General features: G+C 43.3%; 1 protein-coding gene across 3 annotated transcripts in view; it reads left to right on the top strand.

The window, feature by feature from the left end:
• The first annotated feature begins 7,327 nt into the window (after positions 1 to 7,327).
• RMND5A (required for meiotic nuclear division 5 homolog A) overlaps positions 7,328 to 24,633 on the top strand; it is a 60,820-nt gene continuing 43,514 nt past the window's right edge. For 2 of the 3 annotated variants that reach the window (XM_006074750.4, XM_025261160.3), the window contains exon 1: positions 7,330 to 7,962. In XM_006074750.4, the coding sequence (XP_006074812.1) occupies positions 7,821 to 7,962 (142 nt within the window). In that variant the 5' untranslated portion in view covers positions 7,330 to 7,820. Of the gene's footprint in view, positions 7,963 to 24,633 lie in introns of all 3 variants that reach the window. The other variant, XM_006074751.4, reaches the window with a different exon arrangement.

The raw sequence follows: 24,633 nt of genomic DNA, 5'->3' as shown, positions 1-24,633 counted from the left end.
AGGGACTTAAAGGTCATCTATTTCAAGCTTTTATTTTATAAACAAGGAAACTGAGGCCGGGCAGGGTTGAGTGAATTACTTCAGAATTACAGTGCTATCACCCTTCCTGCTATACCTGTAAACCACACAAAAGAGTGAGCAGCAAACAAAGTATAGAAAGACACCCAGATCCAGAAAGAAAATGATCAGATCAATAAAACCTGTGGGACCAGGTCCAAAAGGTATAAAGACCCCTACAGGGCGTAATATATGAGGGCAGTACCTGCATATCATCCTCACAGAGATCTTTAAGGGATGTCTAAACTAGAAGGTGGGCTTCCCTGGCAGTTCAGTGGTAAAGAATCTACCTGCTAATGTAGGAGACACAGGTTCGATTCCTGGGTTGGGCAGATTCCCAGAAGGAAATGGCAACCCACTCCAGTATTCTTGCCTGGGAAATCCCATGGATAGAGGAGCCTGGCGGGTTATAGTCCATGAGGTCACAAAGGAGTCAGACACGACTCTGAGACTAAACAACAACAAAACCAGAAGGCAACCAATGGAGAAGTGCCCCGGCTTCCAGAAAGGGTGAAGACCACATTGGGGATGGCTTTGCTGTTGAAAGGCTGTCTTAAACAATCTTTAGTGGTGCTGAAAGAGGGTGGTAGTGGATACAGAAGAAGAGGCATTATTGTCAACACTGGCAAGGTATAAGCCAGCCAGCCAGCAAACAGGCATGTAAGTGGCAATATGCCCCAAACCACACAGGAGATATAAAAGAACTGAAAAACATTCTGATCAATACTTTTGCTGGTAGTTATGCTTTTACCCATTTCTTAAATTAGTCTTAGCAGCAATTTCCAGAAATGTCTCATGTGGAGATTTCTTCTTTTTTTTTATGGCTTGAGAATGATGAAAATTGATTTTTAAATAAATGATGAAAAGGAGTGTTATTTTCAAAATTTGATATTTCATAATAACACATTTTTTCAATTTAACCTTACTTTTTGTATTGGCTGTCAGCTAGAACAGTCAGGAAATTAGCAAGGTCTCTTTCACAAAATTTTTCTTTTTTTTTTTTACAATTATAAACATAGTCTTTCTTACTCATATCTGAAAGTGCATTTTGCATAAAAAGCGTATTTTAAAAGTTTTCTTTATAGATTCTCAAATTTGAAAGATGAAATTTTTACTTTTTCTATCTTGTGTCTGTCTCCTTTCAAGCATCTGAGAGCAAGTTAAGATGAAAAAAAATATGTATGAGATGTACTGAATAAGGGTGAATGCTAAGCTATAGTTATATATAACAGTTACTAAACATTTCGAAAAGATGTCACAAGCAGTTCTGAAAACTTTTTGTTAGAGAAATATGTGTGCTTACTCAGTCGTGTCCGACTCTTTGTGACTCCTTGGACTGTAGCCTGCCAGGTTCCTCTGTCTGTGGGTTTCTCCAGGCAAGAATACTGGAGTGGGTAGCCATTCCTTTCTCCAGGGGATCTTCCCGACCCAGGGATTGAACCCAGGTCTCCTGCATTGCAGACGGAGTCTTTACTGTCTGAGCCACCAGGGAAGCCCCAGAGAAATGTTGAAGACAACAAAAACAGTCTACAAAATAATGAGAAACATCCTTCACCTATGGGCCTATCTGTATATGCAAGAAAAAGTCTGGAAATTCATCCCAAGTGTTAAATCTAATATTTTTTTTTCTGGGTTTTGGGATTTCACTGGATGATTATTTCTGTTAACCTATTTGTATTTTCTAATTTTCTAACAAAGAAGATGTATTTTGGTCATAAAACAAAAGGATTTTTTTTTCCTTTCTTTGGATTGTTTTCTTAAATGTTACAGAGAATGGAATTTGGGGTGGCAGGGAGGACCAATGCAAAGTCTAGAATGATTGCAAATGAAACAGTCTCTAGCTTGAACAAATTATGGGGGCAGGAGCTCAGCTGATACTGGATGGGGTTTTTGTTTGTTGGTTGGTGTTTGTGTGTGAGTGAATTATTTTTTGCTGTGTGGTAAAAATGTAGTCATAGAAAAATAATTTGCAGTTGTTCTGAAAATGGAATTTTTCTGCTGCTACTTCTAGAGACTTTTCTCTGAGAAATCAAGGTTTAGGCTGAAAGGAATTATGCACTAGGTAGGAAGGGCCAATACAAAGGAAGAAAGTAACAAAGATCTCTGCCCTTACAAGTACTATTTTTCTTTCCTTGGTTAAATTTGCAGTCTCTTCTCCTCTTGTTGGGCTTCCCAGCTGGCACTAGTGGTAAAGAACCTACCTGCTAATACAGGAGTTTTATCCCTGGGTCAGGAAGATGCCCTGGAGGAGAGCAGGGCAACCCACTCCAGTATTCTTGCCTGGAGAATCTCATGAACAGAGAAGCCTGGTGGGCTACATAGGGTCGCAGAGTCAGAGAGGACTGAAGCAACTTAGCACGCACACACTCCTCTTGTTTATCTTCTTTCCTTTAACAAGTACCTAGGGCACTTTTTCTGTGCTGATCAAATCATGGGAGAGAAAAGAAAATTCATCTATGACCTAGGAGCTAACAATCTAGTTCGAAAACAAGGTACATTTTGGAAAAGTTAACTAAAAATATGGGGGCAGTATGCACTTAAGCATTAAATGGCTTAACAGAGAAGTCCTCCAGCAATTAAAGGAGTGGCTGGTAACCCTTAGGGTCATGGTCTAGATCAGAACTGTTCAACTGAACTTTCTACAGTAAAAAAAAAAAGTTCTGTGCTGATTAACACAGTAGCCACTAGCATCTGTAGTTACTGTGCAGCTGAAATGTGGCTGGTACAACTGAGAAAATGAATTTTAAAAATTTAATTTAAATAGCTACATAGGGGGACTTCCCTGGGGATCCAATGGCTAAGACTCTGCATTCCCAATTCAGGGAGCCCAGGTTCGACCCCTGGTCAGGGACCTAGATTCTGCATGCCACAACGAAGACTGAAGATCTGGCATGCCACAACTAAGACCTGGTACAGCCAAATACATAAATAAATATTTAAAAATATAGCTACCTATGGCTGATGATTACCATATTGAGGAGTGGCAGACCAAGATCTAGAAGGTATCAGTAGCGAAAGATATTAATAGTAATAGGATTTGTCTTATTACTTGAAGAAAGAGAAGGATTTGAGTAGTTGAGGATAAAGAAAAGCATTCTAGGAGAAGAAAAAGCATGACAAAGCTGTGCTTAATTCACCCTCAAAGTATGAAAGTGCCCAGTGGTTGGATGGGGGATTGTGATGTTCTGCTATGCTGGGCAGACCACACAGCTAAGAATCACGATTTGAAGCTGCAGGCAATGGGAAGTCTTGATTATTTCTCATTAGTGGATAATAACAGCTCTTACCATATACCCAGAATTATATTGAGTGCCTTACATGGATTGTCTGATTTAATTCTTATAACAACTTTTTCAGTAGAATGAAGATTATTATTATTATTTTTTTGAAGATTCATTTGATGGCACTGTAGAGGTAAGAGAAGCAATTATAATCTTGGAAGGATGACAAAAGTACTTATGAAGGGACTTCCCTGGTGGTCCTGTGGTTAAGAATCTGCATGCCAATTCAAGGGACATAGGTTCGATCCCTGGTCCATGAACTAACATCCCACCTGCCATGGGGCTACGAAGCTCATGAGCCACAGCTACTGAAGTCCACACACCCTAGAGTCTGAGTTCTACAACAAGAGATGCAACCTCAATGAGAAGCCCATGCACCACAACTATAAATTCTGCTTGTAGCAACAAAGACCCAGCACAGCAAAAAAAGAAAGTACTAATGAAGGTGAGGCTCAGATGGTTAAGAATCTGCCTGCAATGCAGGAGACCTGGGTTCGATCCTTGGGTTGGGAAGATCTCCTGAAGAAGGGAATGGCCACCCACTCAGGTTTTCCTGAGGTCCCCTGGTGACTCAGACAGTAAAGAATCTGCCTGCAATGCAGGAGACCTGCATTTGATCCCTGGGTTGGGAAGATCCCCTGGAGGAGGGCACGGCCACCCACTCCAGTATTCTTGCCTAAAGAATCTCCATGGAAAGAGGAGCCTTGTGGGCTATAGTCCATGGAGTCACAAAAAGTCAGACATGACTGAGCGACCAAGCACAATGAAAGTGAAGGAAGCAGAAACTGAAAAGCCTCATTTAAGACATTAGGAAGTTAGACTCAATACAGAACATGCAGAGAAAGGTGTGAATGTGAAGAAAGAAATGTGAAGGGTGAATGGAAAACGGAGTGAGACAATCAGTATCCCTAAGCAAACTGATGAGGACATCTGGAAAGCACCAATAATTCTGGGGTGACTGAAGGCAGGTTACTTAGTGAAGGAATCTTGAGAAGGATATAGGTGGCAATGGAAACAGGTCAATGGAATCAAGGAATCTGATGGAGGAAAGGTTTTCAAGAACCCTAGAGGTAATTAAGGGCTTCCCAGGTGGTGCAGTGTAAAAGTATCTGCCTGCCAATGCAGGAGATGCAAGAGACATGGATTCAATCCTTGGTCAGGAAGATCCCTGGGGGTGGTAATGGCAACCCACTTCAGTATTCTTGCCTGGGAAATCCCCATGGACAGAAGAGCCTGGTGGGGTGCAGTCCATGGGGTCGCAAGGAGTTGGACACGACTGGGCAATTGGGCACACACACACATACACACACACAGAGGTAAGTTAAAGATGAAGATGGTGAGGTGGCATAGAAACATGCGAAAGTTAAGGTAATGCTGTCAAGAGGAGGAGAGTCAGTTTTGGAAGGGAAATATGGATTCTGTTTTTGACATGTTCATTGGAGGTAATGAGTTCTCTGGATGATGATGTCTTGCTAGTTGGGGGGAATGTGAAGCTAGTTTATGAGAACAGATCAGGACAATTTTAATTTTAATATGCTCTCACAGGACAGCAGGTAGAGAGAAAACAAGGTTGAGAATAGAACCTGGGGCAAACGCCCATCCATATAGGTGACTGAATGAGAAAGAAGAGCCAGTAAGAGAGAAGGGGTGACTGAACCATACCATGGCAATGCCCTGGAGGCCAAGGAAGGAATTTAAAAGTGATGGTGATTCGTAATTTTCATGTGTTGCAGTGAGATCAAGGGAAACAAGAGTGAGAAAAGGGTGACTGAGCTTATCAAGGTGATCCTTGGAGAAACAGGAGGAACACATGTAGAGGATTTGTTTCGGCAGTTTGGCCTTCAAAGAACTGAGGAAAAGGGAAACCGATTGAGAAGGGTTAAATGAAGGTTCCCCCTACATGACCAGGTCAGGCGACAGCTTAGGAAGGGAGAAGGGCCTCTTCTTCCTTTTGGTACTCGACAACAGTTCACCAAATGGATGGTATCAATAGACACATTTTGAGGAGAGGATTCTCAGGGAAGCAGGACTCAGGGTCACCTGCCAAGAAAGAAAGGAGAATGGGCAAGGGAGGCAAGAGAAAGGAGGTATGTAACAGCCACAGTTGGGGCTGCCCTTGAGAATTACCAAGAAATAAAGGATTGGGTGCAAGATCAACATGATTCCCTGACTAAACTGCCATCTCAGATTTATTCCTGGGAACTGACATCAATAGTAACAAACACCACCACCATTCATCATGTGGTTATCATGTGCTGGTTTCTGGGTGTTTTCATAAGTTATCTCACTTAACTTTCCTAACAATGGAGTTGAGTATTATTAATCCTAATTACTTATGAATTGTAAAAAAAGGAATTGTGGCTCAATGAGATTTTACCTAAATTAAAAAAAGAAGAAGATAGCATACCATGTCTCCAGGCACTGTTTACTGCACAGAAAACACAGGCAAGGGGGCTGCCTTATTGGCAATCTATTGAAGAGCTACAGACAGAAAAGTAAACGAATAAAACTAGGAAAAGGTCTTTTTTATTTCATTATGCATTCTTTACTTGAGAACCAATGGGATATAAATTATTCCCCAACATCAGTACTAAAAATAAAAGCACGCCGTGAGCATGTTTTCCCTTCTACAACTGGAACAATTCCGGAAATTCAGTATTTATTAGTTGCTTGTCTGAGTTAAGTTTCCAACTCCCAGAGTTTAATTTTCAGATTAAAGACATCATTGTCACCTAATCTTCGGAATAACATTTTAAGTTGTTAAAATGATAATATACTAAATAAAAATAAAAAAGAATAAGCCATTGAATACGAATAAAGGCTCACATATTTAAAAAAAATTGAATCAAATCATTTCAGATTTTAATAATGGTGCGCAAAGAAGAAAACTCATGATACAATTGATATTATAATAAATGACATAGAAATGGAGGAGGGAGTGCGGTCTGGGGAGGACCATCAGTGGGACAAGGGAGCTAATTTTAGGATGAGAAGGTAGAAGAATTTTCCAGGCCAAAGAAAATGCAAGTACGAGGCAAGCAGCAGCTTGGCTCCTCCTCAGCTGCAGCTCAGTGAGCGATTAGGTATAGACCAAGGTTGGAGGCACCATCGCCAAGTCAGGGAAGGATTTACGCAAAGGGGTTAACTCCAACCTATCCAATGGAATAAGGCGCCGAAGAGGCAGGGGCCAGACTGCCCCAGTCTCCGACTCGCGTTTCCTGTCCGCGAAGCTGCCCGTCTTACACGCAGAGTGAAGCAACCGGTCAGGAGAGGCTCCAGGCCCAGGGGCCAAAGGGCCGAGGCCTGCGGAGGTGGGTTGAGGGGTGAGGCGTGTGACCTCCTAGTGTCGCAAGAGTCGAGGGAGCACCGCAGGCTGCGCCGGGCCACTAGGCACCCCCTTCTCCTGCCCCACAACCACCCCCGCCTTTCATTCTCGATAGAGACCTTCGCCCATAGCACCTCCCACCCCGTCCGGCCCAGCTGGATTCCCCCCCCCCCCCCCCCCCCGGGGCGGCGAATCCGTCTTCCAAAACTTCGGAACGACCGTACCCCCTTGAGTGATGGGGAGATGAAATAATACAAGGCTAGGGCGAAGTCCTACAGGAAATAGACCTCTTTATTTCTGCCTTGTTTCCCCTCATGGCTTCACCCAAAACGCCTAGCTTCCCGGGATGCTCTCCAAGTCACCCCCTCCAACAACGAGTCTATTGGTTTGGCCCTTAGTCCCGGATTGGCTGAAGGGTTACGCCTCGGCCCGGGAATGGAGGACGTTCGGTCCTTACGTATTCCCGGCGCCCATTGGTTCGTTTTCCCCGTTTCTGGGTGGAGTCGCTAGGGCGGGTTTCCACCCACTTGTTTACGGAGCGCGTAGTTGTGGCGCTCTCGGAGCTCTGGGGCTGTCTCTAAAGTTCTCAATTTAGCTCTTTGGACCAATTGGACGCTGGCTCCACCCTCTCCCGCTCCCTCGCACGCCTACCGCGTGGTACGGCCCATTGCTTTAGAGCGGCGGCGCGAGAGGCTGTGTTCCTCCGCCCGCGCTCGCCTGGCTGACCCCCCTCGACGGTGCGCTTGGTACGGCCCGCGCCGCCTCCTCTAGCTGGGGTGGTTGCCCCCCTCGGGTCGGCGGCGCTTGGTGCCGCCCGGGAGAACCAGGTCATCGGTCGGTTCCCGTGAAAACAAAAACAATCGGCGGCGCCGCGGCGGGCAGCCGAACACGGCGAGCGGGGAAGCGGGGGCGCGGGGCCGGGTCTGACCAGCGAGCGAGAGCAGCGGCTTCGCGCCGGGGTCGGGGCGCCATGGGGCAGGCGGGCGCGGGCTTCGCGAGGCTCCCCTGGCGCCAGGGCTAGCTCCTCCGCCGCCTCGGCCTCTCGCGCCGCCCGCCTGGGGGACGAGGAGCAGGACGCGGCCTCGGCCGGGCCCGGGCCGAACGGCTGCGGACACTCGCGAGCCGAGGAGCAGAACACCGCCACCGCCGCCTCCGGGATGGATCAGTGCGTGACGGTGGAGCGCGAGCTGGAGAAGGTGCTGCACAAGTTCTCGGGCTATGGGCAACTGTGCGAGCGCGGCCTGGAGGAGCTCATCGACTACACGGGTGGCCTCAAGCACGAGATCCTGCAGAGCCACGGTAAGGCGGCCCGGGTGGTCGCGCGGGACCGGGCCCACCCACCCCGAGCCCCTCGGGCCCAGGCGGGCCAGGAGGGTGCCTGCGGGCGGCCAGACCCGGCCTTCCCCGGGGCGCCGAGATCCCCAGGTCCCTGTGACTTTTCCTCCTCTCCCCCCGAACTGTCTCGAACCTACCCCGATCTCGTTGTTAATTAAAAGTGAGCTGGAACCCATCCGGAAACTAATTCTGGAGCCACGGGTTCCATCCAGGGTTAAACCCGGGCGCGGGGCCGGCTCGTCGCACCTGCAAACTGCCTCCCTCCCGGGGTGGGCGCCCCTAGTTAATTGCCTTGGGCCCGAGGATCCGGGCGAAGAGAGGGTCAGTGCAGAGAGCCCCATCCCTCCTCCTCCTCGCCCCAAACGTTTAGCCGGGGACTGACTTTCCTCGTCTTTCTTCATTTTTTTAAAATTAGAAACTCGCATGTTATTCTTAGCTGTGGGTTAACAAAACAGCCGCTGCTTCAACTCCATAATTTGACTCTCTGTAGAAGAAGCCTTTCTTTCAACTCCGCAGCGGCACTGATGTGATGATGCCTAAGAAACTAGCTAAATCAAACTGTTAAGCTCTCCCAGTTGCATTCTGCGATGAGACTGGAGGTAGCCTCCCCAGAAACACATTGTGGAGCAAGTTGTTAGTTACATGCGTTACCTGGTCAAGTTTTTACTTGTTTTCCTTTCAGAAAGCAGGTTTTCAATGGAAGGTGTTTCTTTTCTATTATTACAGCCCTAGGCCCTGGGGGAAGATACTTAGCCGCAGTTAACTTGTGGAAGCTGGGTGGGATTCTTTGGGTTTGAGTTCTTTAAATAACATGAAAAGTCTGGTATTCTTTAGGTTAAAATATCTGTAGTGATGATTCTTTCTGAGCAAGAAGTAATGGACTTCATGGAATGGATTTGTTGAGTTTGGGGGCCCTGCTCAACTCAGGTTGAACAGAAATCTTTGATAAGGTTTGGTAGCTGGAGTCACGTGTGGACACTGGAGCAAGTGTGGTTGAGGACAGTGGCACTGGCTGAACTTCTTTCCTCCTCTCCTTCCTTCCTGTACATTTTCCTTTCCCAGACTGCTTTCAGTTGACAGTTAGTGCTCATCCATGGTGCCTGTGTGCGTGGGTCAGTCATGTCTGACTCTGTGCCTCCATGGACTGTAGCCCACCTGTCTTCTTTGTCCATGCAATTTTCCAGGCAAGAGTAATGGAGTTGGTTGCCATTTCCTCCTCTAGGGAATCTTTCTGACCTTAGGATCGAACTCGCATCTTCTGCACTGGAAAGTGGATTCTTTACCAGTGAGCCACCTGGGAAGCCCCATCCATGGTGAGGGAGTCTTATAACAGCATCTCATCCTGGACACGGCAGTCACTTGTGAACTCCAAGAAAGAAGCAAACCCAGTGACCATAGTGGGGTTAGGACTTGAAATATGAACATGGAAAAATGAGCAGACCTAGACGGCTGCCTGCAAGGGGGAAGTAGATGTGGGGTAGGATGGGTCTCCTGGGAAGGCTCTGGTGAACTTGGTTTGGGACAAGTGAGAAACTGAAGGACTGATGAAGATAGTCAAGGGGATCATGTTTCCTATTGGCTGAAGATGCATAGATGGAGTTTGGGAGCAAAGTAAGGTTTAAGATGGTGTCCTGGTGTTCTTCACAAAGGAGAGTGAAGGAGATCATTAGGTTGCACAGAGGAAAGACAGTAGGGTCTAACCACAGCCTTGAACTCCCTTTGAAGAGCGGAGGTCCTGGAGGTGCCAGCAGAAACAGAAAGGGCAGGCTTAGAGAGGTTGGTCAGCTGGTGTTTGGCTACTGGGACCAGTAGTGACCCTCTTTGCAAGCAGTTTCATAGAATTGTTAAACTAGATGGCTAGGAGTTAAGAAAAATAATACAGATTGAGGTGAGAGGGGCTGCTTAAGTAAGGGGCTGAAGGTGTGCCCCCTCTGCCCCTCATCTGGAGACGCAATCTTTTTGTATCGTTAAAGACTGAAAAGGGACTTCCCAGGTGGCGCAAGTGGCTTCTGCCTGCCAATGCAGAAGACAGAAGAGCTGCAAGTTAGATCCCCGGGCCAGGAAGATCCCCTGGAGGAGGGTATGGCAACCTACTCCAGTATTCTTGACTGGAGAATCCAAGGAGCTTGGTGGCCTACAGTCCATAGAGTCCCAAGGGTTGGACATGCTTCATATGCAAAGACTGAAAAAGGTAGGAGTAGGTGAAGGGTGTAGACTTGGAGAGGTGGAAGGAATGATTCCATTTTTAAGGAACAGGTTGAATATTGAGGGCTTGCAGAGTTTGAGAGAGAGAGAAGATAGAAACTATTAAAAAATCCCTTTCTTCCATGAGAGAGAGAGAGAGCATATTAATTGAAGGCGAATGTGATTTGAACTTCATTTTAGGGGATTTGGGGCCCATCCCAGATGGATAAAATAATTTTGAGAACTTGCTAAAGCAGGAATGTGTTTTAGACCTCTTTGGGACTTTTCGAGGAACTTATGGTCAGAGGGGTATTAGCCACAGAGTTTGCTGTGTTGTTCAGTCTGATGTGAATTGTGGCGTTCCTGCCTATTTTTTACCTTCTTATCTAACAAATTGCAGTTTTATATTGATAATCTCTTTGATTTTCTTTAATTCTTTAAGAATAGGATTAAGAGACTAAGGAATTCTCCAGGCAAGAATACTGGAGTGCATTGCCATGCCCTTCTCCAGAGGATCTTCTCGACCCAGGGATCAAACCCTGGTCTCCCACATTGCAGGCAGATTCTTTACTGTCTTGAGCCACCAAGAAAGCCCCTAAGAGACTAAAGGCACCAATAAAACATGAAAGAAAAATAAATACCACAAGTACTAGGTCTAGTTTTCAAAATAAAATTTTCTTTCTCATGATGTTCTATTGTATGAAGACAACAGATATCATGTCTTGGTGTCTGGAAGATAGTATTTTTCAAAGCAGATGATTTCTAAAGTTCTCTGCAGACAATGTGGGTATTATATTGAGTCTTAAGTATACCCTTCTTAAAGCTATATGGACTGAAATCTGATTTTGGACTCCATTTTCAAGTTTAAAGGAAGTTTTCAAAGCTCTGAATATGCCTATCTGGGTGAGTGATCTGGTGGTTTCTCATGACCTGATGGAGAGGCTCCAGTTGGCACCCTCTATAATTAGGTTTATTATAATAAGCTCATTCTTTGGGTTCATTTGTGATGATATTCTTGTAAGAATGTGATATGAATAAAGTAGAATCATGGGGACTCTACAGATCCCCCAACATTGCATCACACTGTTGGTGAGTAACTGCCTGATTCAGTAGTATTCTTTAGTGAGGGCCAGGGGGTCAGGTCAGTTTTTGAGGTTGAATTACATTTTCTTATGTTTAAATTTCTCTTTCCTAAAGTTGTGAGCAGACAGCTATACCACGTGAGGATGGTTAGGATGGCTTGTGGTAGAAACTGATGAACCATCAAAGAAAACCCATTGACAACTGTGGTCCACTCGCACCACCCTTGTTCCAGATTGTGATGTGAACTCTGCCCAGAGGGGGCTTGCCTGTTCTCCCCTAAGATCCTCTCATCTGCTCTAAATTGCCCCACATGGCATTTCCCTAACTCTGGGGGAAGAGGAGAGCATTTAGTGTATCATTTAGTGTATCCTTCTTTCAGTGAGAGTTTCCCTGTGAGCATGAAGTTTGCTGTAAGATTTAATACAGTCAATGCTGTTGATGATTGTTCTCACTCTGCCCTTGATCTCATTTGGATGATGCCCTGGTTCTGCTCAAACTTCACTCATACATGCACACTCCTATTTTTCAAGTAGATGCACAGTTTCACTTTGGTAGATTTATCCTCATTCTGGGCAATAATTGTAAAGTCCTAGATTTGGTATGTTAGGTATAATCAACCTTATGTTAAATATGTTAAAATACTTCACATACAGCTAAAGTCACCATTCACATCATTGGTAGGGGAACCACACTTTGGACAGCCCTTGATTAACGGATAAGTGGTATTAGATACATTTTGGTGATTTGCCTTGTGGGTATTTATTGTTAACTTTTGGGGGACGGCGAGTGTATTTATATTTTGTTAATCAATAGCACTTCTGTAGTGGAAAGGAAAACATAAAAGAATCATAAATGATGTATTGTTAATATTCGAAATTCATGTTTGGTGATAGAAAATCAGGCTGGAACAACTGGGTAACTTTTATTACATGTATATAGTATACTTGAAAAAAAATTACAATGTTTATAAGTGTAAAGGATGTACAGTATTTAATGAAATTGTTATTTTGGAGCTGTTATTAAAGGGAGTTCGAATATGGTTTCTGAAAGTGATTGTCAAGGAATTTTCTAAATTTAAAATTGTATTTCTTTTGAGTAGATAATACATTTAAATGGTATAAATTCAAATGATAAAAAGGATATCTAGTAAAAAAAATCTCCCTTTCAGTCATTCTTATTCTTGGACCACCTAGTTGTCCATCTTACAGCCAAAGATTTGGCTGTTTCCAGAAAAAATTTTAAGGTTCAGGGAAATGATAATTTATCAGTGTTTATTTTTTCTCTAAGGCATTGGACATGTAGTTCTGCATACTGTGATTTAGGCTTAGTATTATAACAATTTGCAAGTTGGTAGAGATTGTTTGATTTGTGGGTGCAGTCAATGTATATTATCAGCTAAAACTCCATGTGTTTCTGTGTGGTCTGACACTTAGAGTATGATCTTCTACCTTTATCTCTTTGGTGAATCAAAGAGAATTTAATTACTAATTGCAGAATTGCTTCTTTTTTTGTTTTTTTTAATTTGAGAGTGATAAATGAGAAGTAAACAATTAAACATGAAAGAAAAAGCAAATTAGATGGTCACATTTTAAACTAATTTTTGTGATATAGTATTGGGTCAGTAGACAAAAAAACCAGAGGTCTGGGGTTACATGTTAGGTATAACTAACTTTACATTCTAGAATTTGAATTGTATATATTCCATATATATATTGAAAAGTATGTTTGTTTATATATGCGGATTCTCTGCTTTTCAGTGTCTACCAGTGTTGAGTGTCTGTGTTGAACTAATTGTAAAAGGATTAGGGTTTGGTGGACTAGTGGTATGTCTTACTTAGTTATCCTTATTTGGTGTACTTTGAGTAGGCCGTATAGCTTGGTCCCCCATTTGTTAACTAAACTTTTTGCTAAGTACAAGACACTCTTGAAAGAATTAATGCTGTTCAAGTTTTGAATAAAATTTGGTATCTCCATTTAGCATCTAATCTGGAAAGTAACAAGATAAGTAGGTCAAAAAAGTTTGTGTGAATTAGCCATTATTCAAAAACTCAAAGAAGAGAATAGACCAGTCACTGATCTACTTGGGCTGTTTTATAGATGGTGAGAATCATAATAATAATAGGCTAGCGTTGGTGTTTCCAGTAGGGTTTAGAAGCAGATTTGTCAGCCATTCCTTTCCAGGCTCATTTAGGAGGTAACTCTGTCATCTGGCACCTTACTCATTCAGACTGCTGTATCACTCAGGATCCTTTTGGTTGCAGGTGGCAGAATGGTTTTAATTAAAATGGAATTTGTTGACTCATAACTAAAAAGGCTGAGGATAGGCCAGTGGCTCCCGGGGCACAGAGGGTATCATGAGGGCTAGTTTTGTTCTCTTCCTCTCTTGGCTGCGCTTTCCTCCATGATTGGCTTCATCCTCAGCAGAGCTTTTTTCACATGGAAGCAAAGATGGCCCGTGGACTCATGTCATTCTTGTACTGCTTGTAATCCCAGAGATGGGGACATGCCTATTTTCTGTATTTTCAACAAAATTACTAGGGAATATTTTTATTGTCCTAGTTCAGATCAGCAAGAGGGGCTGCTGGGTGGAGTCCATTAGTCACCTTGGGCTGTGCTTCCCAAGTGTGAGATGATTCATGACCATGTGACGTGTTGTTGCTCAAATAAAGGAGAGAGTTCTAGAAAGGAAGACTTGAAGTGATAGATGCCCACTGTAGTTGAGCCAGCTGCCAGTTACATCGATAACAGTATTCTTTGAGATGGTTTCTTGATTAGCCTAATCTTTACTTCTCAGCTTTCTCCTTGACTTGTAACTGTAGTGTTCAGATAATTCAAGCCCTGAGTTGCTGGTATGACTTCATGTGTAGACTCTGAGACTACAGCTTGATTCATATTACCTTTGGGAACTTACTTGAAATGACTTTAATGCTTGGTATAATAAAATCATTTTCCTAAGGTTATCTTATCTTCCTGAGTAGTTTCTAATTCTGGATAATAACCTCGGTAAGGGGGAAACTTGCCAACACTTCCGTGATACTATCTTACTAGAGTTAATAGAGAAATTTCTGTGTTTTCATGTTGTAGTCACTTAGTAGTTAGCATAGTGAAGTGGTGTTTTAGGCAGACTGCTCTTCACTTGGAGAAGGCAATGGCAACCCACTCCAGTGTTCCTGCCTGGAGAATCCCAGGGATGGCGGAGCCTGGTGGGCTGCCGTCTATGGGGTCGCACAGAGTTGGACACGACTGAAGCGACTTAGCAGTAGCAGCAGCAGCTCTTCACTTGGGATACTGAAACTTATTTGTTTTTATTTGGGGCCCTGCTTCTTCATCTGTAAAATCTTTGAAAATGACCCCAAGAGGCAGTTGTGGGGAGACCTGGGGAATCCTGGCCATAAGCTATGTACTTGGAGGCCTGTGGTACTCCATGTTACTCCCCAAAGTTGAATACTGGGGAGGTGATAACTCTCAACAGAGCGTTTCTTCTGTCTTTCTTAGATTATGTACTAGTCTAACAGCTCAGAGAACAAGAGACTAGAATCTCTGGCAGCACTTGAGGCTTTTAGAAATAAGCTTCCACTCTGTTTCGGTTTAGTGATCGTATGGCTGAGCTCAAAGTGGTTCTTTGGGAAGATTGTTTGGGAAATCCATATGTCTTCTTTTGCCAAGTCTTTCCACCTAAGAGGCCTGGGGCACAGGATGTGCTGTATCTGTGCAATCCATATAGATTTAATATCTTATTGGTCTGCGAAGATGTTAGGGAGGAGATAAAGAGAGACTTTAAAAAAGAAGCATGGTATGCATGGCCTCAGTCCGCCAGGAAGGTAGAGGCTAGTTGAGGAGACAAGATGTGTCTGTGCTTGTGGAGAAGAACATAAAGTTTTGTCCTTGAGCTCAGATCTGGATTTGAGCCCTTGTTCTGTCACTTCACTGCCTCTCCGTGTGTGTGTGTGTGCGTGCGTGTGTGCGCACATACACATCTGTGCGCAGTTGTGTCCAACTCTTTGCCACCCCATGGACTGCAGCCCATCAGGCTCCTCTGCCCATGGAATTCTCTAGCCAAGAGTACTGGAGTAAGTTGCTGTTTCTTCCTCCGGGGATCTTGCCGACCCAGGGATGGAACCCACATCTCTTGTATCTCCTGCGTTGGCAAGTGGATTCTTTACCACCAGTACCACATGGGAAGCCCTCACTGCTTCTACAATCTCACTTAACTTCTTTCCTCCTCAGTAGACTGATAGCTTATATCATGGGTTGTGGAAATTAGATAGTATGAACTGGCTTTGAACTCTGTAAAACAAGGTTGTTATTTTTAAGATCCGTACCTTTAAGCAGTGTCTTAATTGAGACACTGAGTTTAGATATCTTTATTACTGGTGTATGTTAACTACCATTGTGTCCAGTGGTCTGCTTAACACTCTTAGGAATATTCAAAAAGTATTAACAACAGTCTTCAAGGAACTTTATTTGGATAATGAGGCCAGAGTTTTACAATTGAGAGGGGAAAAACCATGGATGTGGAATAGTACACAGCATAGTATTAAAGGTCTTCCCTGGTGGCTCAGACAGTAAAGAATCTGCCTGCAATGCGGGAGACCTGGGTTTGATCCCTGAGTTGGGAACATCCCCTGGCAGAGGGTATGGCAACCCACTCCAGTATTCTTGCCTGGAGAATCCTCACGGACAGGAGCCTGGGGTCACAAAGAGTCGGACATGACTGAATGACTAAGCACACAGCACGGTTAATATTACTAGATAATAGTGCTTCTGGTTGGTGTAAATACTATCAGTTTAGAAAAATAGGAAGAGAAGGAGCCCTTAGAACGAACTGCTTAGAGGTGGGCTGTTTCAGTTGCACTGTAGAGCGCTTGGTCAGTAGTTACTAATCCCCAGCTATATGTGAAACTGGGTTAAATTTTGTGGGAGTTACAGAGGACAAGCAGTCATCCTCATGCTCCAAGCATGTTCTGAGTAGTTGGGGAGGTAAGCCCAGTATGTTTTTACAGTGCGAGGCCATGTGTATACAGTAAATGCTGATTGAAGGATACCAACAACAGGGTGGGATTTGAGACAGGGACAGGCTCCTCTAACCTGTGGGCAGTTTTAGTAACAGAGACTGAGTGAGGAGAGGAGGAAGATAGGATGGGGTGCTAGGAGAGGAGGTTGGCAGGAACAAAGATGCAGAGGAGTGAGGGTACAAGAGGCATCCTGGGAACAGTGAAGGACCAGAGTAGGGAGGTAGGAAATAGAAGAATGAAAATTAAGCTGGACTCAGGTTTTGTAGAGTCAGGGCTGTCAGGGCAGGTGGTAAACTGAGAAGATACTGAGAGACTTGGGTTGGAGGCGGTGAAAAGGGAAGGACAGGGACATGATCTGAGACCAGTTAGCATTTTGGGTGATTGGAGTGGGAGTGAAGTTTGACTAGAGGCAGAAGACTAGTTAAGGTTCCTTTTCAGCATGCGCCTGATGAAATAGGGGCCTATTCTGGGGTAGTGGTAGAGATGTAGAGACCCAGGTGTGGAGTCTCCTGAGGGAAGAAATTACCAGGACATGGGGCAGAATAGGAGAGAAGGGCTGGAAAAATCAAAGGTTCATCTAGGGTTCTGAGCATGAATGACAGACAATTACAGAACCAGGAGGGAAATGGGAAGTTCAGGAGAGGGGAAGGTAGAAATTTGGGTTTGATTTTTAAATAAGAAACCCATATTCAAATGCTATAAGAAGCCCTATCTGGTTCACTCATTCATTTCAGAGATAAATAGATGTCTCGATTAATTCTCTGTATTTCGAATTTGAAGGAAGTGAACAGGCTCTCAAAATATCTTGTTGTTTAGTCACTAAGTCGTGTCTGACTCTTGCAACCTCATGGAATGTAGTCCGCCAGGCTCCTCTGTCCATGGGATTGTCCAGGCAGGAATACTGGAGTGGTTGCCATTTTCTTCTCCAGGGGATCTTTCCGATCCAGGGATCAAATCCGAGTCTCCTGCATTGGCAGGCAGGTTCTTTACCACTGAGCCACCTGGGAAGCCCCAAAAAATATCTGACGGACATCTAAAAACTTGTTCCTATATCTTCCTTCTCCTCTTCTCTGGCCAGTTCTTGCCTCACAGACTCCTGTAGAGCCCTGCTTTCTTCCCCGTGCCCATCACATTGGTGTGGCTCTCTGCTCCAGGAGGACTGTTAGTCTGTGCCACGTCACTTAGCTCTTAGAGATAAACTGAGGTGATTTGTTTTCTCTTGTGTTTGGACTTGCAGCCCCCTCGGCTGTGATTTGGTGCAGCGGATCCGAATACCCATCTGTGAATCTACCTATGGGGTGGACGAACAAATGCTATACTTTCCTTTACTATGTACATTTGCCAGCTGTTAATATACCAAAAAGTTTACTTTTTTTTCAGGGTGTACTGCCTCTAGGAAAAAAAAGAGAGTGTTTTCTATTTGTGCCTTTTCCTGCTTCCTCTGAGTATGTCTCTGTTGAGTGGTTACTGTGTCCTGAGTGCCAGGGTAGCTCATGAGAAGCCCAAAACCTCAGCAGGCCACAGTTTGGCTTGCTACTCGGGCTTCCCTGGTGGCTCAGACAGTAAAGGATTTGCCTGCAGTGCAGGAGACTTGGATTCTATCGCTGGGTTGGGAAGATCCCGTGGAGAAGGGAATGGCTACCTACTTCAGTATTCTTGCCTGGAGAATTCCATGGACAGAGGAGCCTGTTGGGCAACAGTCCTTGAGGTTGCAAAGAGTCAGACACAGCTGAGTGACTGACGCTAACTATGGTTTGCTACATACAGTATGAAATAGCCCTTTATTATTATTTTTAATACCAACCTTTTTAGAGTTGCAAGTTTTTCTGTTTTAATACCTTGCAAGCATATCCATTTTCACCTTGTCAGTGACTTTTTAAAAAAGTTTTTAATTGGAGATAATTGCTTTACAGTGTTGTGTTGGTTTCCGCCATACAGCAACACGAACCAGCCATAAGTATACATAGATCCCATGCCTCTTGAACCTATCTTCCAACCCTGCCCTCCGTCCTACTCCTCTAGCTCATGATGGAGCCAGAGTACCAGGCTGAGCTCCCTGTGTTACACGGCAGCTTCCAGTTAGCTACCTATTTTACACGTTGTCAGTGACCTTTAGAATCAGTCTTATCCTTGAAATTGAGACGGTGTAGTACACAATCTATTATGTTTCTATTCATTCAGTAAATAGTTATTGAATGCCTAATATGTGCTGGTTTCCATGCTAAACATGGGAAATTAAATACTTATGTTTTCTACCTTCAAGTAATTTCATGGGAGTGATAAATATTTACAGTGTAGTGTGGAACCCTGGTAGAGAAGTACAAGAAGCTATGCAAGCAAACATTTTTCTAATTCACTGTTTCCAGGTAACTAATGGACATAAATCCTGAAATGGATAGCCAGTGAAGCTAAGGGCAGAACTTGAAGTCTTAACTGGGTTCTATAAAAACAACTTAATGGTGTATGCTTAGTTGCTCAGTCGTGTCTGAGTCTTTGTGACCCCATGGACTGTAGCCTGCCAGATTCCTCTGTCCATGGGGTTCTCCAGGCAAGAATACTGGAGTGGGTTGTCATTTCCTTCTCCAAGTAATTTTCCTGACCCAGGGATCAAACCCATGTCTCTTGTGTCTTCTGCATTGCAGGCAGATTCTTTACCACTGTATCACCTGGGAAGCAAGGTAAAATCAATTTAGGAGTTAACTCACATATGTGTAATTTAGTTTGGCAGATGTCTGATTTTGGAGGAGACCATGCCTATTCTAATTTTTGAGAATATCATGCTTAAATTTTGTTTATAAAAGGTACTGTTCTATTGCACTAAAAGGAAAAGTATCTTTAACTTAGACCAACTGTGTATGTGGATTCTTTGCTTGGATTTAAGATCGATTATTGCCATACTAATTGTTTTGCTTGTTGAATCAAGTCAAATAATAAAAGTGACTTTAAAAATAGTACTTCTGTGTTACAGCCACTTTGGAAGATGGTTTGGTGTTTTCTTACAAAACTAAACATTATTCTTACAATAAAAGACAACAACCAGTGTTCCTTGGTATTTACCCAAAGGAGTTGAAACTTATCTCCACACAAAAACCTGCACCTGGATGTTTATGGCAGGTTTATTCATAATTGCCAAAGCTTGAAGACAACCAAGATGTCCTTCAGTAGATGAATGGCTAAAGTGTGGTTATACCCAGACAGTGGACTAAATGAAAAGAACTTTCAGGCTGTACATGTGTGGAGGCAGGGTATGCTGGGAAATCTCACTGCCTCCCTCTCAATTTTGTTGTAAGTATAAAACTGATCTTGAAAAATAGTCTTTGAAAAAAAAGTATTTGTGGTGACAGTAAAAAGTGAGTGATTTCTTTTCATACTTGTGTATGGGTCCTGAGTCCAGGGAGGTTTATCGCATTGCCAGACGCACTTGGCACAGGACTTCATCCTGGGTAAACAGTGACCACTCTCCTAGTGGCCAACATAGATCCCAGCGTCACCTTCAGCTCTGGTTGTTATGGTAAAGATGGCTGTCACAGGAACTGCCCAGTTTTACTTCTAGGAACTGACTCCAGTTAGTTTTCTTTCATAGAGAAGCAGGTTTCTATTCCTCTTAGAAGCAGGTTTTGTTTTCAGACAAGTAAATGGAAAGAACATTAGGCCTCTCCCTTTAGGACTTAGAAGTTTGGTCTCAGTCGGTTTGGTGATTACAGTGATTTCCAAACCTGTTTTTACCTTTGGCTGTTTTCCACCGAATCCATTTGAAAATGCATTAGTGGAATCCTTCTCTCTGAACAGGGCTTTCCTGGGGTTCTCTTTCAGATTATGCCATTACACTTTTCTTGTGCTTCCAAATACTTTGTAGAAATTATTCTCCTTGGGGCATACTGAAAACTCAGTGTTAATTAATTGACCTTATATTATTCCTCACATCTATGATTTATAAATGTAGCAAACTGAGTCACTGAAATTTGAAAATATCAATGGATTTTGAGGTTGGGGCATAGAAGTTCAACTGGCAAATCCCAAATGACTTCTCTCCAGCTTGAGCTTTGCTTTTGTGTTCCTTAACCTTTTGTTTGTTGTCTCCTAATTGTAGAAATAAACATATCCAGATGCTATGGTTTGCATTTTTAGGCTTTTTAAAAAATTAAGTTAAAGTTCACATACCACAAAATCACCCTTTGAAAGTGTGAAATTCACTAGCTTTTAGTACATTCGGAGTTGTGTAGCCATAACCATTATCTAATTTGAGAACATTTTCTTCACTCCAGGAAGAAACCTCCTCTCATTCACAGTCATTCTCCATTCCACACTTCTCCAGCTCTGGCAACTATGAATCTCCTCGCCTGTTCTGGACATTTCACATAAGTAGAATCAAGCAATCTGTGGCCTTTTGCGTGGCGTATTTCAGCTTACTGTTTTCAAGGTTCATCCATGTTGTAGCATATATTAGTGCTTCCTTCCTTTTTATAGCTGAATAATACTGTTGTATGGACTTGCCACATTTTGTTTATCCATTCCTCATTTGGGTATTTGAATTGTTTCTCTTTGAGGGCTAATAAATGCTGCTGTGAACATGTACAAGTTTGTGTATGGATGTATGTTTTCATTTCTCTTGGGCCTGGCTTGCTGCGATTCATGGGGTCGCAAAGAGTCAGACTGGACTGAGCAACTGAACTGATGTACCCACATGTGGAATTCTTGGCTTATATGGTAACTTTGTTTAACTTTCTGAGGAATGTTTTCTACAGCTTGTGCACCATCCCTCAGCAATATATGTGGGTCCACATTCTTGCCAACACTTATTATTATTGTCGTCTACCTTTTTTCATTATAGCTATCCCAGTGGGTGTGAAGTAGTTTCTGACTGTAGTTTTGGTTTGCATTTCCCTATTTATTAATGATGCTGAGTACCTTTTCCCGTGCTTATTGGTTATTTGTTTATCTTTTGTTTTGGCCATGCCACACGACTTGTGGAATCTTAGTTCCATGATCAGGAATTGAACCTGGCCGTGGCAGTGAAAGCACCAAGACCTAACCATTGGACCACCAAGGAATTCCCACTATATCTTATTTGGAAAAAAAATCTATTCAAATTCTTTGCCTGTTTTTAATTGGATTGTTCATCATGGAACAACAGACTGGTTCCAAATAGGAAAAGGAGTACGTCAAGGCTGTATATTGTCACCGTGCTTATTTAACTTATATGCAGAGTACATCATGAGAAACGCTGGGCTGGAAGAAGCACAAGCTGGAATCAAGATGGCCGGGAGAAATATCAATAACCTCAGATATGCAGATGACACCACCCTTATGGCAGAAAGCGAAGAAGAACTAAAGAGCCTCATGATGAAAGTGAAAGAGGAGAGTGAAAAAGTTGGCTTACAGCTCAGCATTCAGAAAACTAAGATCATGGCATCCGGTCCCATCACTTCATGGCAGATAGATGGGGAAACAGTGCAAACAGTGGCTGACTTTATTTTTCTGGGCTTCAAAATCACTGCAGATGGCGATTGCAGCAATGAAATTAAAAGACACTTGCTCCTTGGAAGGAAAGTTATGACCAACGTAGATAGCATATTCAAAAGCAGAGACATTACTTTGCCAACAAAGGTCCGTCTAGTCAAGGCTATGGTTTTTCCAGTGGTCATGTATAGATGTGAGAATTGGACTATAAAGAAAGCTGAGCGCTGAAGAATTGATGCTTTTGAACTGTGGTGTTGGAGAAGACTCTTGAGAGTCCCTTGGACTGCAAGGAGATCCAACCAATCCATCCTAAAGGAGATCAGTCCTGGGTGTTCATTGGAAGGACTGATGTTGAGGCTGAAACTCCAATACTTTGGCCACCTGATGCGAAGAGCTGACTCATTGGAAAAGACCCTGATGCTGGGAAAGATTAAGGGCAGGAGGAGAAGGGGACAACAGAGGATGAGATGGTTGGATGGCATCATCAACTCTATGGACATGGGTGTGGGTGGACTCTGAGAGTTGGTGATGGACAGGGAGGCCTGGCATGCTGGTGTTGATGGGGTCGCGAAGAGTTGGAAACAACTGAGCAACTGAACTGAACATCCTGATATTCATGAGTTGTAAAAATTCTTGTATACTAGATACTAGACCCTTATCTGATGCATGATTTGCAAGTATTTTTCTCCCATTCTGTGGGTTCTCTTTTCATTTTCTTGGTAGTGTTTGAAGCACAAAAGTTTTTAAGATTTGATGAGGTGAAAATCGCTCAGTCGTGTCCCACTCTTTGCAACTCCATGGACTCTGTAGTTCATGGAATTCTCCAGACAAGAATACCAGAGTGGGTAGCCTTTCCGTTTTCCAGGGGATCTTCCCAACCCAGGGATTGAACCCAGGTCTCCCACATTGCAGGCGGATTCTTTACCAGCTGAGCCACAAAGGAAGCCCTTGTTTTGATGAAGTCCAATTTAAGTATCTTTTTGTCTGGTTGCTTTTGGTGTCATATCTAAGAAACCATCACCCAATCCAAGATTAAGAATAAACCCATTTTCTTACAAGAATTTGATAGTTTCAGCTTTTAATTTCTGTCTTCATTCCATTTGGAGTTAATTTCTGTCTGTGATATGATTTTTTTGCAAATGAGTAGCTAGTTATTCCAGCACCATTTGTTGAGTATGACTTTCTTTTTAACTGTTTTTTCCCCCTTTATTTACCATCAATCTGTATACTTACATTAATAGCACCTGCAAATGTGTAGGGTATATAAGACTGTGGAGTATACAGTTTAAGAACTTGTCTTCCCTTTGGTTCTTACATCTAGTTGAGACTAATGATGGTGTATATATCTGCAATTGTTAAATGGTGTTTGATTCTGTGCCAGAGGAGTGGTGGAGAAAACAGAATTCATTAGGAATTGAGAAGACTGAGTAAGTCTGTGGGCAGAGAAGTTCAAAGAGAAGATAAGGCCATTGAGGTTAGATAAGGGTTAGATACGGAAAGAGCAGAAATGGCCAGAACAGAGCTTACTGAAGCAATTAGGTTCTTTTGGCCCAAAGTATGTATAGGACATGTTTTAGACAGATTTAAATTTTTTTCCTGGATTACCAGGTCTTCCCTTAGCCTAAACTGCATCACTAGAAATTGGAAGCACCTGATACATACTTTGTGCAGTTGTGTTTAGAAATAAGGGCAATTTCTGTTTTGGCCACCCCATATTGAATTGGGTACCTTATGGATACATCTTCTGTTTACTTCTCTCAGTGGTTGTCACAAATGCTGGAATGCTTTCCTCTGTAGGGAGGGAAAAAGTAATTTTACATCTACTCTTGCAAGTTCTTGGCTGAGATGACTCCTATAGTAGAAAACATACTAACTAGAGAAAAGCAGTTTGTTTACATGTATACTTCATGTGCATGTGGGAGATGCACTCAGTATTCCAGGGAGTAGTGAGTAACTCAAAGAGGTGGTTTAGAACTCAGGCTTACAGACCAGCTTCAGCTAAAGACACAAGAAAGGTAGGTGTGGGTGGGCCAGTAATGGGGAGGTTATCAGGAAAAGCACAGTCAACAGGGGTTAGGTTTTTTATGTAAATCTAAGTCTGAGCTTTCATAAAAAGTTCTTGAGATTTAGGAGAAGGTAATGGCAACCCACTCCAGTATTCTTGCCTGGAGAAGCCCAGGCTCCCAGAGGAGCCTGGTGGGCTGCCGTCTGTGGGGTCGCCCAGAGTCGGACGTAACTGAAGCGACTTAGCAGCAGCAGTCATTCTTCTCTTCCTCATACAGAGATACCCTTAGAAATGGAGGTTAATTTTATACATTTAAATTTCCCTTATAAAAGGGTCACTTCTCTGTTTTCAGAGCTTCTCCTGTGTTTGTTGTTTTTCAGAAATAATAGCTCAAGATCATCCTTATGCCAAAAGGCTATTTTCATTCAAGTTTTTGCCCAGATGTCACTTCCTCAGTGAGGCTTACCACGTCCACCTGTTTAAGATTACAGTGGCTCAACCCACAGACACTCTCCATTGGTTTTACTCTGGTCCCCCGCCCCTGCCAGGAGCACGTTTCCTCTTTTGCAATATTGTGTAACTGACTGACGTTGTATTTATCTTGCTCACCAGAAGTTATGGTTTGCTGGGATTTTTGCCTGGACACAGCTGTACCTGTCACATAATTGAATGCTCAACAAATAGCTGTTCGATGAATGAAGATCCTAAGACTGCTTTTACTTTTGGGCTATTCTCTTTCAAATTCTTGGGCCCTATCCCAGACCTCTTAAATCAGAAACTCTGGGGATGTGAATCCATCTACTTTGTCTTAACTAGACCTCCAGATCGCTCTGATGTAAATTATACTTTTAAGAACCACTCAGTAAGATTTCAGGAGTTAGGTCTGTT

This window comes from Bubalus bubalis, chromosome 12 (assembly GCF_019923935.1).
Source record: "Bubalus bubalis isolate 160015118507 breed Murrah chromosome 12, NDDB_SH_1, whole genome shotgun sequence".
NCBI lineage: Eukaryota > Metazoa > Chordata > Mammalia > Artiodactyla > Bovidae > Bubalus > Bubalus bubalis.
This window is presented reverse-complemented; position numbering and strand designations above follow the sequence as displayed.